Source organism: Plectropomus leopardus, chromosome 5 (genome assembly GCF_008729295.1).
Source record: "Plectropomus leopardus isolate mb chromosome 5, YSFRI_Pleo_2.0, whole genome shotgun sequence".
In the NCBI taxonomy this organism is placed as follows: Eukaryota; Metazoa; Chordata; class Actinopteri; order Perciformes; family Serranidae; genus Plectropomus; species Plectropomus leopardus.
In genome coordinates, this window is record NC_056467.1 from 16,595,001 (window position 1) to 16,616,999 (window position 21,999).

Consider the following 21,999-nt stretch of genomic DNA (forward strand, 5'->3'; position numbering starts at 1 on the left):
CCAACTGAATCTGGTAAACCTCTCAATAAATGTAATGATCTGACACAATCACACTGTCATCATCCACTTCCACTCACAAGGAGAGGACAATGGTTCCTCTGTCTGGGTGTATCTCTGTGTAGTGCAGCTTGTTGCACATTGAACGCTCTGTTTTTGAAGCCTAAGGGTTGTGACAGTCACACTAACACAGAGCCACACAAGCCATACAATCGAAAATAGATACAATATGACCTAAGAGAGAAAAGGTTTTGAGAATGTATTAAATTTATATTTGCTGTATTACGATTGGAGGCAACAAAACTATTAACACTTTAAATATATCATTACAAATGATCTTCTCTGAATCTACTTTCAGGGTCCACACAGTGTCTCATGGACACAATTTCAAAAGTTTTCATGACTTTTCAAGGATGACAGTTTGCAAGGCATAACACAGACAGAACCGTACACTATACTCCATATTATTATGGGCCGTCCACGGTCAAGAGCAGGAGAGCTCCCAGAGTGAGGGAGTGACAGCCGAAGAACAAAAAATATAAAAAAAGAGTGTGCTCTGTATATTACAATTTCTACGCTCTACTTTCAGAGCAGTTAAAATGAAATCCAAGTGCACATTGGCACCCTGGGCTGCCCATACCAGTTGCTCAATCTCAAAAATGCAGTACAATTTTGTAGGGCATATAAGTGGAAACTCAAATCAAAAATCGATGGTTATCTACAGATGATTAAAATCTAATTATCTAATCAAATCTAATTACACACAACAAAAATGCCATGACTCTCACATACTATTTAAAGATTTTACTAATTCCATTACTTTTTACAGCCTGAAAATAAGATTGTGGGATTCAATAACTTTTTTAGGCTTTTCATGATGGTGGAACCTTACACTTAACCACAGTAAATCTGTCAACGCCTTAAAACAACTGTACATTTGAGTAATTTTCTTGTAGTTTTCTGGCTGTTGACTATGCACACAATACCAAAAAAGACTATTCAAACATTAAGCTCAAATGTATCTGGTAAAACTAATTATTTCCATGCATTCAGTCAGTTGTCACCACAGTTGGTCATAACGTCGACAAAAGTCCTTTGAAGCTCTAAATAAGCTGCATAAATTTAAGATTTTGTCCATCAACTGCAGCTTTGTGGCTTTATTGCACTTAAAAAGGATTTCAAGTGGATTAATTTGCTGCAAGAGAGAGATTTGGAAAAGAGAACTAAAATAAAGACAATATTAATTTGGAAAATTAGGGAGGATCAGAGCTACCAAACCACAAACTGCACAAGCTTTGTTAAAACATTAGGCCAATTAAAGACTGAGGAATGTAACAAGGTTTATATCTGACTTTGGTTGTAAGGCGTTTCCATGGCTTATAATGTTGTGCTTGAGGCTCACCAGTAGAGTTTGGATCTCTCCACCAGAGCGTATGTGTCTCCATCGCCGATGAATGCCCTGCAGTTCAAACAGGTGAAGCATTCTGGGTGATATTTCTGTTCCCCTGCGACCTGTTTGGAGAAAAAAAGGAGGAAACAGTTAAAAGGACATTCTTCCTTTCATGTACTGTGGAAATCTGATGTACTGAGGATGTAAAAGGGATTGTTTTATGATCTCTAGTGAAAACACAGCAGGGGCAGGAATTCACAACATTTTTGATGTGACCGGAGCAACAGGCCGCATGAGGCTTTAATAACTGGTTGCAGAAGAAGTAGGGCGAGGTCTGGTCACTGAGGGTAATGCCGAGAGCTGGGAGATTGAATTTGCTGCTGCCAGATCCCCCTCTGAGAGCTTAGAGCAGTTTTGCAAACAAGAGAGGGAATTGAGTTATGGCCAAAAAGCAGAGCAGGCAATGAGCAGATTAATCACACTGGCAGATCTGAGGACGACACTGCCGCTGCAGCTTTTAGCTCTGGATGTTCCTGAGACCAACGGGAGAAAACCAGACTTAAAATGACCAGATAAATCACACAAAAATGAAAAGATCAACTCCAATCGAACCTTCTCACTTTTATTGTTGCACATTAAATCTGTTTGTCCTTGCTTGTTGTGACTCTGATCGACTGAGAAATCGATTAAGTGGCTTGCTCTCACACACACACACACACACACACATATCAATATCGACCTCTTTTAACTCCTTCAGGTAATTCTGCGCCTATCGATGCAAATGACCCACCCACTCAAATACCTGATGACTTTTATGATTAAACATGAGGTACAATGTTAAGCACCGAAGGTCGAGTCCACTAGAGCTGTTTTGCTCCCTGGAGGCTGTGCTTGTGGTTTCATTTTGTGCTTTGAGTGGCAGAAAATTTGGAGGGAGTGGGCCCTCTGACAGCACGTCTCAACTGCAATGATCTGCAATGCAAATTCAGTGTACCAACAGTGAGGAGGGGCATTTCATGGAGGAGTGCTGAACAAAGAACAATCAATTAAATGCAAAGGAAAAACAGAGAAATGTTGCATTGTGTAGTCTCATTATTTAAAGAGAAAACGGTGCATATTCACTTTAAAATTTTGCATTCGGAGTATTTTACAACACAATTTAGAGAAAATGTCACAATCATAAATGTTTGACTAATTTTCTTCTCACTTGTAGAGATCAAACTTATATCACCAGAGAGCAAAATTCGAGCTCATGGACGCAGCCACAATTCTGAGATGCAGCCTTAAAAGTAGAGCTTGAAAATCAGCCTATATTGACCTATCACAGATACATCGGTGTTAGGGCTGTATCAATATGAAATTTTGATGTTGTGATATCATGGTATTAAAGGATAATTATTATCAATAACAATGACCCCATTAATGAATGTAATCAGAGGTTGTTTTTTTTTAGTTGAACAAACTTTTTATTGTTATACTTGAAACTTAAATAAACTGCTTCATGTCATCCCCGTTCTCTCTACCCCTTTCCTGTCACTCTCTGACTAACAATAAAGGCAAGAAAAGCCCAAAAAACAGTCTTGAAAAAAACCCAAAGTCTCTCTTCTTAAAAGAACTAAAATAAAAGTGAGACTCTCCATGCAGATATGTTTTTTTCAATACTGTAGATAAGTAAATGTAAACAGTACGATAACCATAAACTTTCATACTACTGTAAACCTTGAAACTGGAATACTGCTGCAACCATCATCCGTATTGGGGTTCATGTCGGATACACACCAATATGAACACTTTTTGTCTTCTTTCTTTCTTTTACAAAACATAATGCAGAAAAAGATGCTTTGGGTAATTTCTAATTATTAAATCCCAGGTGAAGTGCACTGATGTCATTTTTGACACTAAAGTTTATTGTTAAACTGAAACAAATATCTTGCCTCCATTACATATCTTCATCACAGGTGTTTTTGTATTTGTATATTACATGTAATATCATCCAATATATAAAAATCACTCCCTTACTCCCTAATATTGTCATTGGCCATAAAAATCCAGCATCGGTCTACTTAAAAGTAACTGGAAAATCACAGCATAGCTACCATTTTCCATGCAACTTCGAAATGCTCTGCAAAGCTACAACAAAACAAGACAAATGGACGTAAACATGAAGATCAAAGAATCAATAAAATCAATGCTTACAGCCATATGTCTGCTGCCCCACCCTCCTCGGAGAGCAGCAGTGAAACCACAAGCACACACTCACTGATAAACACATGCTGACGGCCCACAGGCTGCAGAGAGGAAGACACTGTACAAGCATATTAATTATCTGCTTTTAGAGTAATTAATCTGAGCAGCTTCCAGCAAAATACCAGGAAAACATGCCACCACTTGAATTTCACAAGATAACATCTGGACTTTATTGTATTTTCTGAGGAAATGTTTCCTATCCTCAGAACAATGAAAACTGACCTTGCAACAAATAAAAGACACAATATGCAGCTTGCTGATCTAAGATTTTCCTCCTTTGCAATGTTTCATGGTCATGCTGACAACACAACATCACAGCAGACAGACAGAGAGAGAGTGAAAGGAGAGAGCAGATGTAATGACTTTGTAATGAACACGGCAAGAGGCAGCCGTAGGGCTTATTGACCAACTTAATTTCTTTATTTATCCTCCAAGCAGCATCATAAAAAGGAGCCATAAACAATTACTGTCTGACGTCGCAAGGGAGTGTAAACACAACACATCAAAAAATCGAAAGTATGAAAGAGAGATGAGTAAACAGAACTAACCAAAGAATGATGACTGTGAAGCACTAAGACAATTTTAATGTTCAATACAAGCAATGTTATTATGATTTAATTGTGGGTAGATGTGAATTTTCTCTCTTTGTGTGTGCGCGTGTGAGTGTGTGTGTGTGTGTGTGTGTGTGAGACTAAAGTGCAGCCCGACAAATGGGAAAGACAGGAAAAGAGGACAGCTGGACGGAGATGAAAAGGGTGTGTTGCTGTGCACAACCTGACACTGTGGCTGCCATTTGCTTGCCCACCAGGCATGACACACACACACACACACACACACACACATACGGACCCACCCACACCGTCTCTAAAAGCACATTTGACAGGCGACAGCTGCTGTGCTCACATTTAGGACATGCTTCCCCTCCAAGGTGTAGGAATAAAGACAGGAGAGAAACAAATACATTCAAAAATAAATCATCCGTCTGTGTGTGTGTGTGTGTGTGAGACTAAAGTGCAGCCCGACAAATGGGAAAGACAGGAAAAGAGGACAGCTGGACGGAGATGAAAAGGGTGTGTTGCTGTGCACAACCTGACACTGTGGCTGCCATTTGCTTGCCAACCAGGCATGACACACACACACACACACACACACACACATACGGACCCACCCACACCGTCTCTAAAAGCACATTTGACAGGCGACAGCTGCTGTGCTCACATTTAGGACATGCTTCCCCTCCAAGGTGTAGGAATAAAGACAGGAGAGAAACAAATACATTCAAAAATAAACCATCCATCTGTGTGTGATATCACACCATGTGACTGCTTAACAGCTTCCAAAAGACAAATACAAGAAACATCACATGTATTAAACGCACCACGGCCGGCTCCACCATCTTCACTCAGCACAGGAGCTGTGTGGTACATGTGCCCTCAAGCCTCGGAGAGTGTATTTCATTATTTCTGTATTAGCTCATCGTGCTTGTGAGTGTGTGACTGGCGGTCACGTAGCCTCGTGGCCTGTTCTAATGCAACAAACTAAACTGCGTACACATGTCTGCCCAGGGCAAGGTTGAGTGGGTGGACGGGGTCCGGGAGTAACTGGATCAAGTAGCCATGTGTGAAGGGGATCTGGGTCACATAGTTACCCTGAGTTCAAAAACTGTCATGCCCCCCATTTAGGGGATAACTGATGGAAATGTAGCTAAGTACAAAAAGAGACAGATTACTTTTTTGTGGCTCACGTGCTCATGTTATTATACTTGACTTCTTAGTCCAGTATTTCCCAAACATATTAACCTAGTCCCTAAGTGTTAAATTTTTTGAGGATGACTTTATTATAACACTATGTTGAAGAGCTGGCACAACCGGCTCTTTAAAGAGTTATGTTTTTTTTTTAAAAGAGCCAAAGCTCAGAGAAAAGGCTGTAAAATAAACATAATTTTAGTAGCAGACTTTTGTTTTTGCATGTTTCGTACTCCAGTAAATGTTTTGTGAACCCTTAGGCCATGTTTATTTGTATACAGATATTTTCGCCTTTCAAGGCGCAGATTTTTTATAACTTTGGTTACTTAGATCCGTGTAAAACAGAGCCTTTGGGAAACAATGACGTGGTCTCCTCAATTTGTGCATACCTATTGTTGCTTAATGTCATGAGTACATGCTAAAAACAACAGCAATGGATGGACTGCTTTGTTTACATTTTGTTAGTACTGATGGGTCTAATAAGCACTTTACATTTAAACTTTCCACTTCTCAGACAAACGGAGGTGGCTGCTGCACACAATGTTTTTGCTCCACCTCGTGGTTTAAAATTCACCAGAAACAATGGTTTTGCACCAGGCCTGGTCCAACCAGCAGTCTGCAGGTCACTTTAGTGAGTGGACTTGTTGTCGATGAGGAATGGATGTTTGCATGTTCAGAGCATCACTCGAATCTTGGAATGAGCTCCTTCATCCTTACATCAAGGGAATCAACAGTGATGAGATCTCTGGTCGGTGTGAAAAAGGCAATGTTAGCATGTACACTTTACTACCTTTGTGACAAAGGGAGACTGCTGAAGACAGCTAACCAAGAGTAAGGAGTCGGTTTTACGTTCTAGTGTGGAGATATTTTGTAAAACAAAGGTTGTGTGGACACAATTAGTTTTCAAAACTGAGGGTAAAAATATCAGTTTTCAAAAACATTATTATACATACAGCCAGGGCCTAACATTCCTCTTCTAACTACTTATGGGTTGGCAGCTACCTGGCTAAAACATTCCTTTATTTGGAGGGTGACAATGTTGGTGGCAGTCAGTCCTCAAGCGCTGATAAAAACTACAGGCGACTGTTATCTACAGAGACTGTCGGCTTGGTATGTCAGGGCCCTTGAGCTTCATTGGTTTTTAATGTGTAACCTTTAGTTGGCTGTGGAATGTGAACAAATCATTTCAAGCCATTTGGGGGAATTTATGACAGTCTAATGCTCTCAGCGACACTAAAAAACGTAGAAACATGTTGGTAGTAAGACAGCTCATTCAGGCCATCTGTCACCCATGTTGACTTTTCCTGAGCGGAGGTCTGGGTCGTTACTTCTTTGGAATTTGTTATTAGTTTGCACCTGACGTGAAATGTTTAGAGTTAAAAACTATAAAGTGACAAACACGAGTCAAAAGTTAAGGTTTCATAAATCAGAGGTATATAATTTTATTTAGTGTTTTTATCTTTTATTTAAACAGCTGATTTAAACAGTTTATTTAAACAATTTTCTCACCTCTATGTTTTACTTTTTCTTTTTCAAACTGAATCGTTTAGCTTCTATTTGCCCTCTACACATTTCAGATTTCCCTGTGACATTTTCAAATTTCCTCACACCATTTCACATTTCCCTTGTTGATTATCTGGTAATGAAATGTAGATGAGTGTATGTTTGCCAGGCGTCAGTGATAACAGACGAAGATCAGATGCCAACTGTTTAATTACAAACAAAAGAAGTTAAAAATGAAGGGAAGGTGATTATCAGATGTCTGTTAAGTGAATCAGGAGTAAAACACAGTCTGAGCTGTCTTAAGTCTTTTTCTCACCTTGACGTTCCAACTAAATAAAACAAAATATTATCCTAAGTTTTTAGTCTTGGCTCGTGCAAATACTGAAGTTCAATGAACTTTGTTAACAACCAACGGCTGCGCTCTCTCCAGCACCAAAGAGGAAGCAGCAAACCAGGTAGGCAATAAATACGGAAAAGACTCCGGGGAGCTGCAACAACGTGAACATATTTCGGTTCTCTTGGACTGTAAAAAAGGAGGACAAACTAGTGGAGTTGTGGAGTGAACAAATACAGTGTTTAATTCAACGCCAACCAACCAGCACTTCAGTGAGAAATCCTAATTTTTAAATGGTTCACTTCACATTACCACTGTCTCCGTGCATGTAAACGGAGCAGCAAGCCAATAGAGGCTTATGGTGATCTGAGGTGATAAAATCCAAGATGTAAAGCTTGTACACAAATAAAGGTTATCTATATGGATTATACTGATGTTGAATTGACATTAATACTGCCGACATTTGATGCCTTTTACCTTGTGTTTTTACAGTTTTGTGTTTATGAGGACAAAGGAATTGTTAATTTGTCAGATTTCTTAAAGGGACTTTTGGCACAATATTTTCCACCAGGGACAAATGCGAATTAATCTCAAAAGGAATCCAGGTGTAATGTTGCAAATAGTGACCCTGCAGCATCCCCTGCAAAATCTTATAGTGTGTGACCAAAAAGTCAAATTGTCTTTAAATATGAGAGGGTGTCAGACTTAGGTCTTAAGTCTTTTCAAAGCTTTCTAGCGTATGGAAGGCATTAGGTGAGATAAAACCATTAGATGATTAGTTGGTTAATAAACTATTTTGATAGCATATAAATCGTAAAAAAAAAAGCCAGAAAAAGTACTGCTTCCAACCTTTAAACTAGATAACTTTGTGACACTTTACAGACCAAATGATTAATGCAAAAACAGCAGAGTTTGGGGTCAAACAAACGCTCTTGTTGAACACACAGAGATTTGAGCTGATATGAAACAACATACATCAGGAAAGACTTAAAATCTTCAGCACGTGTGTTAGCGTATGTGTGTTTATGTGCACAGCAGGACCTCATCAGGAACCTCTGCATTCCTTCTGGTCTCTTTACCTCAACATGTCTCACATAAACACCAGTCGGACCCTCTGACTTCACTCCGCTCCGTCTAAATGTGGACCGATGAGCTCATAAAAACACTGCTGAGGGTGCTTCTGAATGGCCTTGCTAAATTATGGGAGATCTGGATCTGCTTAACCTCATGTTTGATGTAATGAACTTTACTTGAAAAACCTCCCGCATTGGCTGAACCCAAAAACACAGTCCATGTGTTACTGAGCTCCCAGGATCAGCACGTAGCTTAAGGTTTGAAAATGACCTCATGCAGATGTTTGGAAGACATAGTAAAAACAACATGTGCATTAGGTACCTTATACTCCCCTGCAGACTGGTTCAGATCCAAAAAATGTGTCAAAGGGAACTCCTAAAGCACAAAAAGGCTTTTTTTTATATGATCAAGATTTTTCACACTGCTGCAATCAAGACTGTTGGAGCAGTAATAAAGTCAAAAGAAGACATGATCCTGGTTTCATTTTAGAATCTCTACAGCAGACATCATTTAGACAAACACAATTACACTGAAACCCTGAGGGAGAAGACAGAAGGCCACATTGATGCTGTCTGAATGGAAACCCCCCTTCAGCTACAAACAGTACAGTATCACAGTATACACAGGCCTCAGCCTTAGAAATGCTGCTAATGTATTCAGCCCCTTCCCTCCACTCTGCAAGTCTCACTTCCACTGTGGTTTCCAGCATGTGGGTGGTAAATAAAAATAACATTGTACCAGCGACACAGTTATTCGAAATGACAACAGTTGTCCATCCCTGAATGTGTACACTAACACACTTTTTATCCTACTTTTATCAGAAGAAGAATGCTCTCTATAAATAGCACGCGTGCCATGGCTCATCAGTTTTTCATGACATGAAAAAAAAAAAAAAGATAAAGCCAGAGAGCGCCGTGCAGAAGAGGAGGAACAGATCTGTAATTACAAGGCAGTGCGCTGACCCAGTTTAAAATGGCACACAAAATACATCATGGTACAGTATCATGCTCCAGCTTCAGTTTTATAAACACAGCAGCGTACATCATGCTTTGACTTCACTTTCAAAATTAAAGAGAAAAAGATGGAGAGAGTCGCACGGGCAACCGGCAAACCATCTCCACCACTTGAGACAGTCTGCCTCCTCACCGGCTCACTGTGCATCACCCATCATCAGACACCCAGTAACCCCGAGCAGCAGCCTCACCTTCTTATCCCTCTTCCACAGCCTGAGACAGCAGAAGCTCCAGAAAAACAAGTCTCCCACCATGTCAGCGAGAGCTGGCGACTCTCCTGGCTGTTCTAGTTCATTCTAGTGAGGCAGGCGATTCTCCCCACTGTCACAACAAAACACTGGCAGCAGCCAAACCGGCCGGAGAGTCGGAGCTGCAGGGGGAGGGAGGAGGGAGGAGGGAGGAGGGAGAGCAGTCCACGCCTCTGCAGCTGAGCTCATCTCTGAATCAATGTCACTCCTCATGACTCCCCCCCCGTCCTACCTTCCTCCTCTCTCACACTTCTGCTATGACCTCATCGTTTCCTGTTTGGCCCCGCCCACTCTTGCACACGCGCCACCCGGCTCACACACACACACACACACACACACCCCTCTACCCCCCCCCCCCCCTCGGGGTGTCCTCAGTAAATTCCTCCCCCCCTCCTCTTCTCCCCTGCTGCCCCGCTTCCTGCCATCACATTTCCAAACCAGTGAAAAGTCACAGTCACTCGACTCATGGGCCTTTATGTGGGGGAATAATCATTTGTTTATGTCTTAAATGTCTTTTATTTTGTTCTGTAAATGTGAAGCAAAGCTGTAACTGCACTGTTTCAAGCTTATATGATAAACAAATATAGTGCTGTATATTTAAAAATGTATACATTAACCCTTTGATAGCTGCAGTGATGTCACTTTTTTGTGCTGCTCTCAGACGCCTTTCGTAAGTATTTAAACCTTTAAAACCTGAACACATTGCTGCGATTTCTGTCCAAAATATGGGTGATAAGGTATGAGTAACTTGGAAAAAATGTATAGATTATGACAAGTATCTTGAAAAAAAGCTAGGGAGAGATGTCTCTAAATATTTAAATACATAAATATGATCAGAATTATCATAATTACATATTTTAAATTATGTTACAGAATAATTGTAATATTTAAGCACTTTTCTCCAGGTCATTTCCATGAGTTTCTTTTAATTTCTTCTTTGGTTGCTCATTGACATCTTCCCATGTTTTGGAAAGAAAGTCAATCGATTTATTGAGGTTTTAATGGGTTAAAAAATTATAGCACTCAGGGGCCAATAATAAACAAACATTAACAGTATTTATTGTTAAATATAATAAATAACTTGCCCATCTTCAATCTTTCAACATTGGCTGTCCTCACTCATCTTTACTGAGAGGTAAATGAGTCACAGCAGCTCGTCACAGATCAGGTGTGTGCAGAGCTGCTGGGAGGATTTGAGGACATTTGGGGCTTAGCCAGGACTTCTGTCAGGGGATCCAAAGGATCTCTGCTTCATTTGAAAAACAAGCTTTGATGCTTTTTTATGCACTCGGGCACCTTATTTATATTCAAAGTACAAAAAAGAAAATCCCAGTGTGTTCAGGGTGTACCGAGCCTCATGCCCAATGTCAGCTGGGACTCCAGCTCCTCCGCAAATAGGATAAGTGGTAACAGATAATAAGTGGATCAGAAAATGGTCGGCGGGCCACCCGGCACACGATCTCAACTTGAGTTGAGTATGTCTGCTGTATGTGCTTGACCTTCTGTTCTGTTCTTCTGATCACTAAAACATACCCTTGTCAAAATAAAATGATGATTTTCATTATTTATTATTCTGTTTATTATTTTTTGCAATTAACTGATGAATCATTGATTCAATGAAAACATCACAAAATTGTGAAATTCATTTGAGAGCTATTTGTGACATCCTCAAGTTGTTCTGTTTGACTTCATGACAATCAAAAAGTTAAACCACTTGGGCTGTCCTGAATACCAGTTTTTATTATGTTTTTGTAAAACAGTTAATCAATCCATCATTTCAGCTGTCATAGTCATAAACTGAAGTTCTTCCTTATTTTTAATTATTTCTTCTAATTACCTTTTTTTCTTTTAACTGCATAGCTGACAAAGTCCTTGTTTGGAATTTTGTAGACTTCTTAAAAAAAGTGCCCCTACACAGATTACAAGAAATTATTTTCTTGTCCAACCTGAAAATGAAAGAAAGGAAATGCCAAACACTTTCACTTTCAACAGAGACACAGTCTTTAGTCACATGTAGAATAAGAGTGATGTTATTGTCTTTCAATCCAGAAAACAGCTCACAATCACAAAGCACTGAGTATAAATTAAGACATGTGACATGCTCGTCTGATCTTTATTAATAGTGTTCAGCTGACTCGTTAGCCCTGTATTCTTATCTCCTCTCCTGCCTGGTATAATTTCTCCTCCGAGGTTTATCATTGCTGCTGCGTCACCCTTTCTGTCAACCTCCTCTCTCCAGCTTCACCTCTTACTTGTCCTTGTTGACTCACTCTCTTGATGTCCCTAACATGTCCTGCGTGCCATGTGTTGACCCTTCAGAGGGCCGTCTGAGTGGGCAGATATTAATAGGCTCTCCTCCCTGTAATGTTAAATCAGAGCAGACAGACTGCAGAGAGACGACTGGCACAGAAAACCTGATTAAGTTACAGCAGGGAAGCTGCGTCAGTCGCTGCTCCAGAGAAATCCACACACATCCAGGGCAAAGGTCAACAAACAGAAAACACAACAACAGTGTTTAGGTTCAGTTTGAATCATCAGATTGTTTACAGAACTTACTGTGTGGTAACTGCAGTACTAAGCAGTTAAAAATCAGTAGTGACTGTATTGATACACAGCTAAAACAATTAAACTGGACACCAGCTTCACAGACTTTCAAGTAAAAGAAAGCAAACGCTTTGACCTTGTCTTCTGTATTTTTAAATTACAGTTCCACTGTCACATTTAAAGCCCCTTTGAAGACACATTTTAGAGTATTCATTCAGTGGGTTGTGGAGCTCAGCAGGATTTTGGAAAATATGTCATGTATTTAGATTAGATTAGATTTTCACATTAAAGTATTAAAAAACTATTGACAGAAATCTTACTATTGCCACTTTCCAATGTGCCCACTGTAGATTTATATGAGATTTTTTGTAAAAACAATAACAACTTAGATTAAACAAATAACTTTATAAATTAATCAGTTACACTGATATGTTTTTCTCATGTAAATGTTAAAGAAATAACAGACAGAAAGGGGCTGGAGGCAGATCTATTCTTTCACCTTTGTGAGAAATTTGCATGCAGCATCAAGAAGGCTCGAGTCAGCATTGCAGGAACTCAGATAAGGAGTCAGTTGTGAACTACAATCAGTGACAGGCTGACGAATCATAATAGTAAGTGCAGCTAGTATCTTTTATTTATATTGTTCGTCTGCTTGTAGGCTAACTGGCAGTGGCCCAAACAGCATTAGTGCTTTTTAAATGTACAATAATATCTGCCACGATGGGTTTTTTGGTAGATAGTGGACAGAACCTCTAGGGTTCAGTTTAAATACCAAAACTGCACACTCTACCATTTTTGCTGAAAAAACTTTTTCTACGTTAATGCTAGCTGCTCTCTGAAGCGACTTTTTGCTGGAGGGTTTAGGTTTCTTTGCTGTTGTTCTTTGCTGGTATTTCCATGTCAGTGTGTATTTCCCATATTAAACAGCTACTGGCTTTTGTATGAGTGAGATACATGATCTAGTTTTCCTGTGGTACAGACTTCGTCCTCTTCAGAAGAGTAATGTGAAAAAACCTCTTTAGTGACAAACTTTGCACAGATAAAGGTCAGTATAGTGCAGGTCAGACATCTGAGGGAACGTAAACATAAGAAAAACACATTTTTGAGAGGGGAAGAACTTAAACTTTTAAACTTCATTTGTACCATGTTTAGTAATTTCCTGTATTTCTACATTTCTTTATTTGTGCAAAAAACCATGGTTCATGTACAGGTAAAGAGTCTTGCATCACAAAAAAATCCCCAAAAGCTTCAGTTGTGCCTTTTTTGCTTTTAGCTCAGAACCAGCATTTCCAGGAGGATCCAGAAATGCAACTCTTATTGCCATTACACCTGTTTACATGTATTTTATGGAGTAAAATCTCTTTTGAAACAAGACTATTTAACTTCTGAAAGAAAAAAATAATAAATTCTCCTTCATACATTCACAAGCAATTAAGAAAATCATTTTAGAGTCATTACACCCAGGGTTTTTACTGCCTCAGCTTTATCTGTTCTGAGGTAAGTATGTTATGGAGGCTAATGCTGCGTTAAAACAAATGGAGTCATTATGTTGACAACTGTAACGTTATAGCTCATCCTGCGATAACTGATCTTTTTGCTACTTGGTGGCAGCAGAAATAAGGTGATATTATCACCTTTGGTACCAAACAGTGAAAAGTTGTAACAGTGACTTCATGTTCAATAATGTGTGTTGCAGTTTAGTCAAACCTGCTGGCAGTCGGCTATGAGGTGAAACCCAGAAGCCCACAGTTGTGCCACATGGGGAGATTTCAGCCTACAGGGGCTGCTGCTTTCGTCAGAGTTTCCACTCTGGAAAGAGGAAATGCTAAATGAGTTTCAAAACACACTTCAGTGAAGGTCAGGTTATGATCTCCCTGAATCTGAATCGTTTAAAACTAAAAACAAGAACAGCTGAAAGCCCAAAGTTCGATCCTCCATTGCAGCATTGAGATATTTACCTCAAGTGCTCTTACACAAAGACACTGTGGCTCCAGCAGCTGCATTAGGACACCACTCTGTGTGTGACCTCTGACCTCCCTGAGGAGTTATATATAATAAAAAGACTTAATATAATGCAAAAAGAGTTTTTACACAGTGACAGAGAGCTGGGTTCAGGCTGGGTTCAACATCACTGATGAGATCATCAGCAGCTTATCCTGTTGCTGGGAAAACAATATCAAAACCTGAACAGCAACAACATCTTAAAAATGTTAAGAGTCTTAACAAATGGCATTTCCCAACACTTATTACACATGTGTCTGTCTTCACTTAGAGGCGAGACAATCAACTGGCATTTCTAGAAACAACTTGCCAATTCCCACTCAACCACAGAGCTAACTCACACCAGTGGGAGTTTATAAAGAACACTTGAAATGCGGGACTTTCCATTGGTTTGGTGGTCAACCCCCCAAAATATCTACATTTCTCAATAACACCTACATATGAAGGACAATATTTGTGTACCACTCATAAAGTCTGAATACATTTAAAATACTAAACCCTTTGTAACTTTAAAACTGCTCTGTTTTTTTTTAATCTTTTAATCAGTTTAAACACAAAATCATAAATAAGCAAATTATAAACATGAGAAACCTCCAAAAAACACTCAGACTTAGTCTCATTTGTGAATATATAGCAGATCAGGTGTGTTATTGAAGACATTAATGTCCATGTTGTATTCATTTCATGTCTGTTGTGTTTTTCTCTATCTTTTCTATTTGGCATCAGTATGGAAATGTCTTGTTTTTCTTTAAAACATGTATGAGGGGAACGAGAAGTATGAGAGTATGAGAGTATGAGAAGTACAGCACATGATGTAACTTTCAAAACACATGATCTGGATTCATGACTGAAAGTCCCAAATAATCATAAGCATTTGTGATTTAAGGGAAACTTTGAGCTGTTTCAGTAATTCTTGCAATCTCAGAAACAAAGAGAAAGCGACAAAAGAAACAAAAAAATCCCCAAGATTTAGTATTATGCCAGGAAGGCCCAAATCACAACCACCTACAGTAATAGGTGCATTTCTGGAAGCACTTACATAATGAAAATACAGCAGATTCCTGATTGGTCAGGACAAAGCAATAGTGGGAATGGATGGAGTAATAATCAATCGATAATTGATGTGTCACATGGAATTAAATGAGGTAAAACCCCAGTGAACTGTGATCCCATGAGCTTCTTTAACTTGTGCTTGTGTGTAATATAGTCCTTTTCTGCGTCTTCTTACATAGTTGGATGCTGCTTTATAACTGTCCACATATTCAGATGGTTCTAGGAATTCATGGTTTCTGATTATGGATCAATTTAACTGTCCACATATCCCAACCCCCAAAGATGCCTGTATCGGTTCTCCTCTTGCAACATGGGCAGCGCCCCTCAGCAGTTGCCTCTGCATGGCATGTAGCAGTGACCCAGAGCAGGATCGGGATAGCACCTTGCATCCCCCCCCTGGAAAAAATCCAAATAAAATGAACTCATCCTGGCCGGCTAGCAGAAGTTGGCAGGAAGAGAGTTTACAGACTGGTGAGTTGATTTTCTCATTCTGGTGAATAATTAGCAGCTGCATGACTTCATCATCCAGTGCCAACTATCACAAATGCCGCCAATAAAAACAAGCAAAAGAGTGTAAATGTATCCCTTATTTAGCAGAGCTGATGGAGAGCCAACGTAAACACGTAGATTTTTATCCAATCTGATTGTTTCTCATGATTCCAGTACCAAAAATACTGATTGTCATTAATCTACTTCTCCATTTATACTTTAACCTGAGTAATATACAAAACCAGACAGCTCCTCATGGCAAAGGCACTTCCCCAGTGACAGCGCCCCCCCAAAAAGAGCTCAAGACATCGACCTGGCCTCCAAATTACCCCAATCCAAATCTAATCAAGCATCTATAGGAGGTGCTCGTACCCCACCTCACAATCAAAATAATACTGTACACCTGATCGGTGTATTAAGGCTTTTCTTTATGCTGCAATAGACACAGCATCCAGGACTTGACCAATTTACCTCAAAGATTATCCTCCATTTTAAAGTACATCATCTCATGGCCATAATTTCATCTACATCTGCACTTCAAGATATACAGGAGTGAAGACAGCAGGCTGATAAAGAGCACAGTGGCAAAGATAACGCAGTGAGGGTGAGAAACTGTAAAATCAGAATCTTCTCTCAAACTTCAGATGTCTAACAGGCCAAGGTCGATGTTTGGCACCACTCCCATCAGCTGGCTCTCAGCCTCAAGGTTTTGCAAAAAGGCTGACTGACTCTAAACTGAATGTGGAGATGGCCAGGATTACTGCACATTCATCTGTGTGTAAAAAGACAGGCAGAGTGACAAGAGAGGAAATTAAATTAGATCAGCTAACTAGTATTCAGCACATACATCAGTCTCAGTAAGGGCAGTAAATAACCAAGTAACATCATCTGGCTGACTTACTACCATCTTAACTCAAGGGTGAAGGTGCTGACAGCAGCAGAACACACACACACAAACACAAACACAAACACACACACACACACTTACACCAACATGGTTTTACTGTACAAACACACAGACATTGCCCTCAATATAATATTATACTGCAAGAGATCACATTGAATCAGGACGATGGCCCCACCCACAGGGCAGCTGTGGTCACTGACAAAACAATGTAAATAATTTATAATTGCACTTTCAGAAAGAGAATGTTTTGTCCACTAACACGCAACCAAGTTTTTCTAAGTTTGACAGTTAAACCTTAAGCTTGGAGACATCATTCGACAATACACTCTGCACTCAAGGTCCACTAGTCACTTGCCTGTTCTGGAGAGTTCAACAGCTCTACATTTGAACCAACATGGACCAGATTCTTCAAAAGTTTGAAGCACTTTGAGGCGTACTAACTAGTCTACCCGACATACATCTTGATCCACAAGAGCTACATGACACCCACAATTTTATAACTCCTACCATCCAACACCAATGTGAAGTCAGTCCTACTCTACAGCTCTGAGACGTGGAGGACCACTGCCACAAACAGCAGTTTTGTTAAAAATCACAACTGTCATGCCTCTTTAGTTTCTGTGATTACAGCATGTCATCTAAAATCACTCGGAGCGGCATAAAGCGTGATCTCCGTGTAAAAAGACTGTCGTGATGACTCGCAGACAGCCTGTCACTCGAAGCTGCCACACCCTCAATTATGCGTCAAAGCTTTAATAACATTTTAATGTGTGAGATACATAAGGGGATTGACTCGCTCCTGGAAACACCCTCAAGTGGCCATTAGAGGAACTGCAGTTTTTGGCTTTTCGACATCTGTGTCATTTTTCATCTTTAAAAGTTACCTTATGGGTGTGACATGCAACACAGGTGCCAAGGCTGAAACTGAACCAGGACATTGTGGTGAAGGATCATATGCTATGACCACTTGGCTACCAAGGTGCTCCGCAAAGAGTCTCCAAAAAGAGTTGTGAACAAATGACAGGAAAGCTAATTCCAGAAGATTTTTAATGAGCAACTTAAAGCTCAGCTTGTATGGCGGATGTCACTGAGGTTGCAGTGATGAAATCCCAAACCTTACTCATTTATTGTTTCCATCTGGCTGACCATCAGTTCTACATTTCTGCCTGCAGACTCTGACTCATCGCTGCATCATCGAGTGTTTTCACTGACTGTGACAGCAGCTTTTTCAGGTGCTGTGGCATCAGAGAATTTTAAAAATAGGACTGTGTTTCCCTGCTAAACTACACAGATAGAGTGACTATGCAGCTCTGGTGTATGCTTCTTGGGTGTGGCACAGATGCAGGAAATTGACCTTGATGTCTATACGGTAATACAATTGGTCTGGCCATCTTGGCAGCTAAAAGCTAAAATTTACTAAAGTAGAGAGAGTCAATCAGTGTCTTTCTACTGTAAGAGGAACAATAAACCAGAGAAGGAGAAAGAAGAGGAGAGGTGGTGCTGCTGCAATCTCTCCACCGAATTCACTTTAGAGTCTCCTACATGTTTCATTACTGAGATTGCACTGCAAAGGGCAAGCTGTTTGAAGGCAGTGTTAATGATAAAAGACACACACACACACATACACGCACGCACACGCACGCACGCACACACACAGAGATGCAGAGAAAGGCCGAGCCATGACTGATTTCTGTTCATCGTGGCCATGACACATGACCTGCCAGAAGCTGCTGGCTGCTGTATCTGACCTGGGGGCGAATGTGTCAGAGAAGATGCTTTATGTGCAGCAAATGTACTCAGCTTCTTATTTTAACCATCTTCTCCTATCAAGGACGACACACAGTCAGAGAATTATTAATTCAGTCAAAGGTCTGGGTGGCTTTAGAAGCATTTTCTCACCTCAACTAACCACAAAAAATATTCTAACAGCCACATTTGTCATCATTAAAGTGATCTTAAAGGACATTAAATAACAATTTTCCATTCCTAAATATGGAATACTCATAACAGTGTACGTTTTAAAACACAACTTAGGATACTTTCAGTTAAATCCCACTTCAAAAACATTTTACTGTCTGCTACTACTGAAACCTTTTAAAATGCAAATGATTAGTTAGGATTTTCTGTGGATAAATTCCCTGTCATATAAGCTTCATGCTAAGTAGACAGTTGGTAGTTTCCATGAATATGAGTCTCACATATTCCCACACACAACTGATGTAGCTTTCATATTGTCTGCTGTCGTGGTTGATAATCCCAATTTTACCTCACTGGCTGTGTGTGAACACAACAGGGATTACCAAAACCAACTCTGCAACCACTGATGAATGAGCAGAGAGGAAAATGTTCTCCATAAATCCTGCTGTCGCTGAATATTAATAAACTGTACACAGTGACCACATTTCTAAATACACCCACCAGTATATGCAAAAACCTTTATCAGGTAGTTAACTGTATATAAAGTCTGCAGCTGCTCACCTTTCAAATAAACTGGCAAAACACCTAATAAGTGACTCAACTACAGTAAGGGCCCTGGATACCTGGATTACATTCAGTGACATTTGAGGGTTATTTTCATAATCAGTGAGTCTGCTGATTATTTCCTGGATTAGTCAATTGTTTGATCTTTAAAAGGTCCAGAGTGTAGGATTTATAGGCAGAAATAGAATTTAACACAATAAGTATGTTTTCTTTAGTGTCTAATCACCTGAAAATAAGAATTATTGTGTTTTCGTTGCCTTAGAATGAGCCGCTTATCTACATATGGAGCACGGGTCCTCATACACAGAGTCTGCCATGTTGCCATGTTTCTATCTACAGTAGTCCAGAACGGACAAATCAAACACTGGCTTTAGATAAGGGCCACTGATGTTTTCATGTCTGCCAACGTAGTTAATGGCCCCTCCGTGATAAGCCAAACAGCATCAGAAAAACACAGATTTTTAATGTGAAACTGCTCTACTTAGTGTTTTAATCAGTTTAAATCACATGGTTGTTTTGTTTTGGAGAGAAGAGACCTCTGCATTTAATTCAACCCTAAAGGTTAAAACCTCCTGAACAATGAGCACTGATGGAAGGAAACATGGGAGAAGTTTTAGCTGGTTGTAATCTGCAATCCTAAACACTAGATGCCACTTAATCCTACACACTACTCCTTTAAAATAAAAAAAAATTGCAATCACAAAGTAGCCTAGTAAAGCCCAAGTTGATGTCCTCAGTTGTCTTGTTTTGTCTGACAAACACTCCAAAACACAAAGATATTCAGTTTATTATCACATAAGACAAAGACAAGATGCATATCCTTTTTTAACTGGGAAGCTGGAACTAAAGAATGTTTGTCATTTTTGCACAAAAAAATGTCTTGAATGATTAACTTACTGTTAATCAACTAATTCATCAACCATCTTATCCTTTCAGGTATAATGATAAGACACGGCAATAAGTGAACATGTCAATCTATAATACAGTAGGAGAAAAAATGTGTAGCAGAGTGAAAGAGGCAAAACTCAGCATAGATTATAGGTGTTTTGTGTGTTATTTTGTGTGTGTGTGTGTGTGTGTGTGTTTGTGCCTCTGCAAACTAAAGCCTGGAAAATGCCCTTGCAAGATGTGGTTGAAGCAGGCAGAAAAAGCACACTTGTTTTTGTGCTGTAAAGAGCATCCAAATTGCACTGCATCGCTTAATCAGCATTAACAGCCTCAGCTGCATCTCTCCAACCACCTCCGCACAGGTGAGTTCATCTGGAGTCACAAGGTCACTAAAGAGGCACAAAAAAAAAAAAAAACACCAGTGGAAAATTGCACTGCTCCTGCATTTTTGTTTCTGCTGGCTTCAAATAAATGAGAAACAATATAAACAACATATTCGATTACACCAGCATACAGTATTAAACAGATTCTTGAAGCTTTAATTGTATGTGATTCCATCACTAATCAACAAATAGACACAACTCTCCTTTGATGCTTGTTTCTTGTCTTTTCTATAATGCAGCAGCACTTATCAGCGGAGGCTCGCTCTATTGTTTATCTGCTTTCCGGTGCCGTGACCACATCTATTCTGCACATGAACCCCTCTGCTCTCCTGTGTCACAACAACAGCTCCGACTTTCACTGGTGGTCTGTAAGACTATCTGACAAAGCAGCCAAAGGCACCAGGGTCAGTTACAGGTCTGGCACAGGTCCTACGTGTATGTGCGTGTGTAGGCACACACCAACCACTGAGGGTGGGAATGTATGGACTCAGGTGTTTGTCCTCTTGCATGTATGTGCGTGCTGTGAGCGTCACGGCTGCAGGCTGTAACTCGAGGTTTATCAGCAACAAAAGAACCAGGGAGGTGATGAGAGATGAGAGTCAGAGGATGGATCTTCTTACCATGATGAGGCCGGTGGTGATCGGGTCGTTGCAGCCGTGGCACAGCTCCCCGAATTTGGCCCAATAGTCCTTCTTGCAGAAGAGTCGTCCATCTTTTTCATAATACCAGTGGGACAGCGATGCGCTGCACTCACAACACCTGACAGGAGAAGAGACGTAAAGAGATATATGAGTTATTTCATGGTCATTTGAAGATAAAATCATGTTATTTCTCCTTTCGATCAACAGTGGACAGATACAAAGCCAAACACACCAGCAGACACAAGAGAGAAACCCAGACATTTGCAAATAACGCATGATACAACCATCTATTACTAAAAGGGCCTACCAGGCAAAGGCCCAAATTGTCAGGAAGACCTCTGGTCTTCACCTGCTAAATGTCACTGAAATCAACATGTGCGGATCAAGACAAGGCTCAAAAAGACCTTAGAGAGATGCAGTGGAACTACAAAGAGACACAAAACAATCAAAGAATACACAAACATACCCTAAAGAGGAACACGGTGATCTCAAAAAGACACAAATTAGCCACAAAGTGATGAAAAGGAACCACAAAGAGAAACAAAACAACTAAGAAGACAAAGATATACCTCAAAGAGAGACAAAAATCACCTCAAGGAGACACTGAATGACCACAAGGGCACACAAAATTGAAACAAAGCCAGAAAAAATTACAGAAATATGCACAACTACAAAGAGATGTTCAACAGAAATTAGAAAAAAGGGGCAAAACCACCAGTCTGTGTGTGTTGCTCCTGTGTAGGTAGACAGGCTTTTTGCATACCTGTGTCCAGGGGCCCATTGTCCCACAATCCACCCATCGATACAACATTATCTACACACACAGTGTAAGTTCAGTATATTTGCAACTAAGTATTCCATTCGGATTAGTCGATATGTCAAAAATGGCGAACACCTATCACAAGAGCCCAGAGTGATGTTTTTAAACTGCAGAACTAACAGCCCAAACAAAATGTATTAAATTTACAATCAACAATCTCAACAGGCTAACATTTGGAAAGCTGGGATCATCAAATATTTTGCATTTTTGCTTGATAACAAGATGGTGGCACACAACCTTT

The 21,999-nt window shown here is 40.0% G+C and overlaps 1 protein-coding gene across 3 annotated transcripts in view; it reads right to left on the reverse strand.

The window, feature by feature from the left end:
• limk1a (LIM domain kinase 1a) overlaps nt 1-21,999 on the reverse strand; it is a 66,812-nt gene that overhangs the window by 15,188 nt on the left and 29,625 nt on the right. For 2 of the 3 annotated variants that reach the window (XM_042486486.1, XM_042486487.1), the window contains 2 exons: nt 20,918-21,056; nt 1,400-1,509 (listed from right to left, as the gene is read on the reverse strand). In XM_042486486.1, coding sequence (XP_042342420.1) covers nt 1,400-1,509; nt 20,918-21,056 — 249 coding nt within the window. Of the gene's footprint in view, nt 1-1,399; nt 1,510-9,494; nt 9,626-20,917; nt 21,057-21,999 lie in introns of those variants that run through there. The other variant, XM_042486488.1, reaches the window with a different exon arrangement.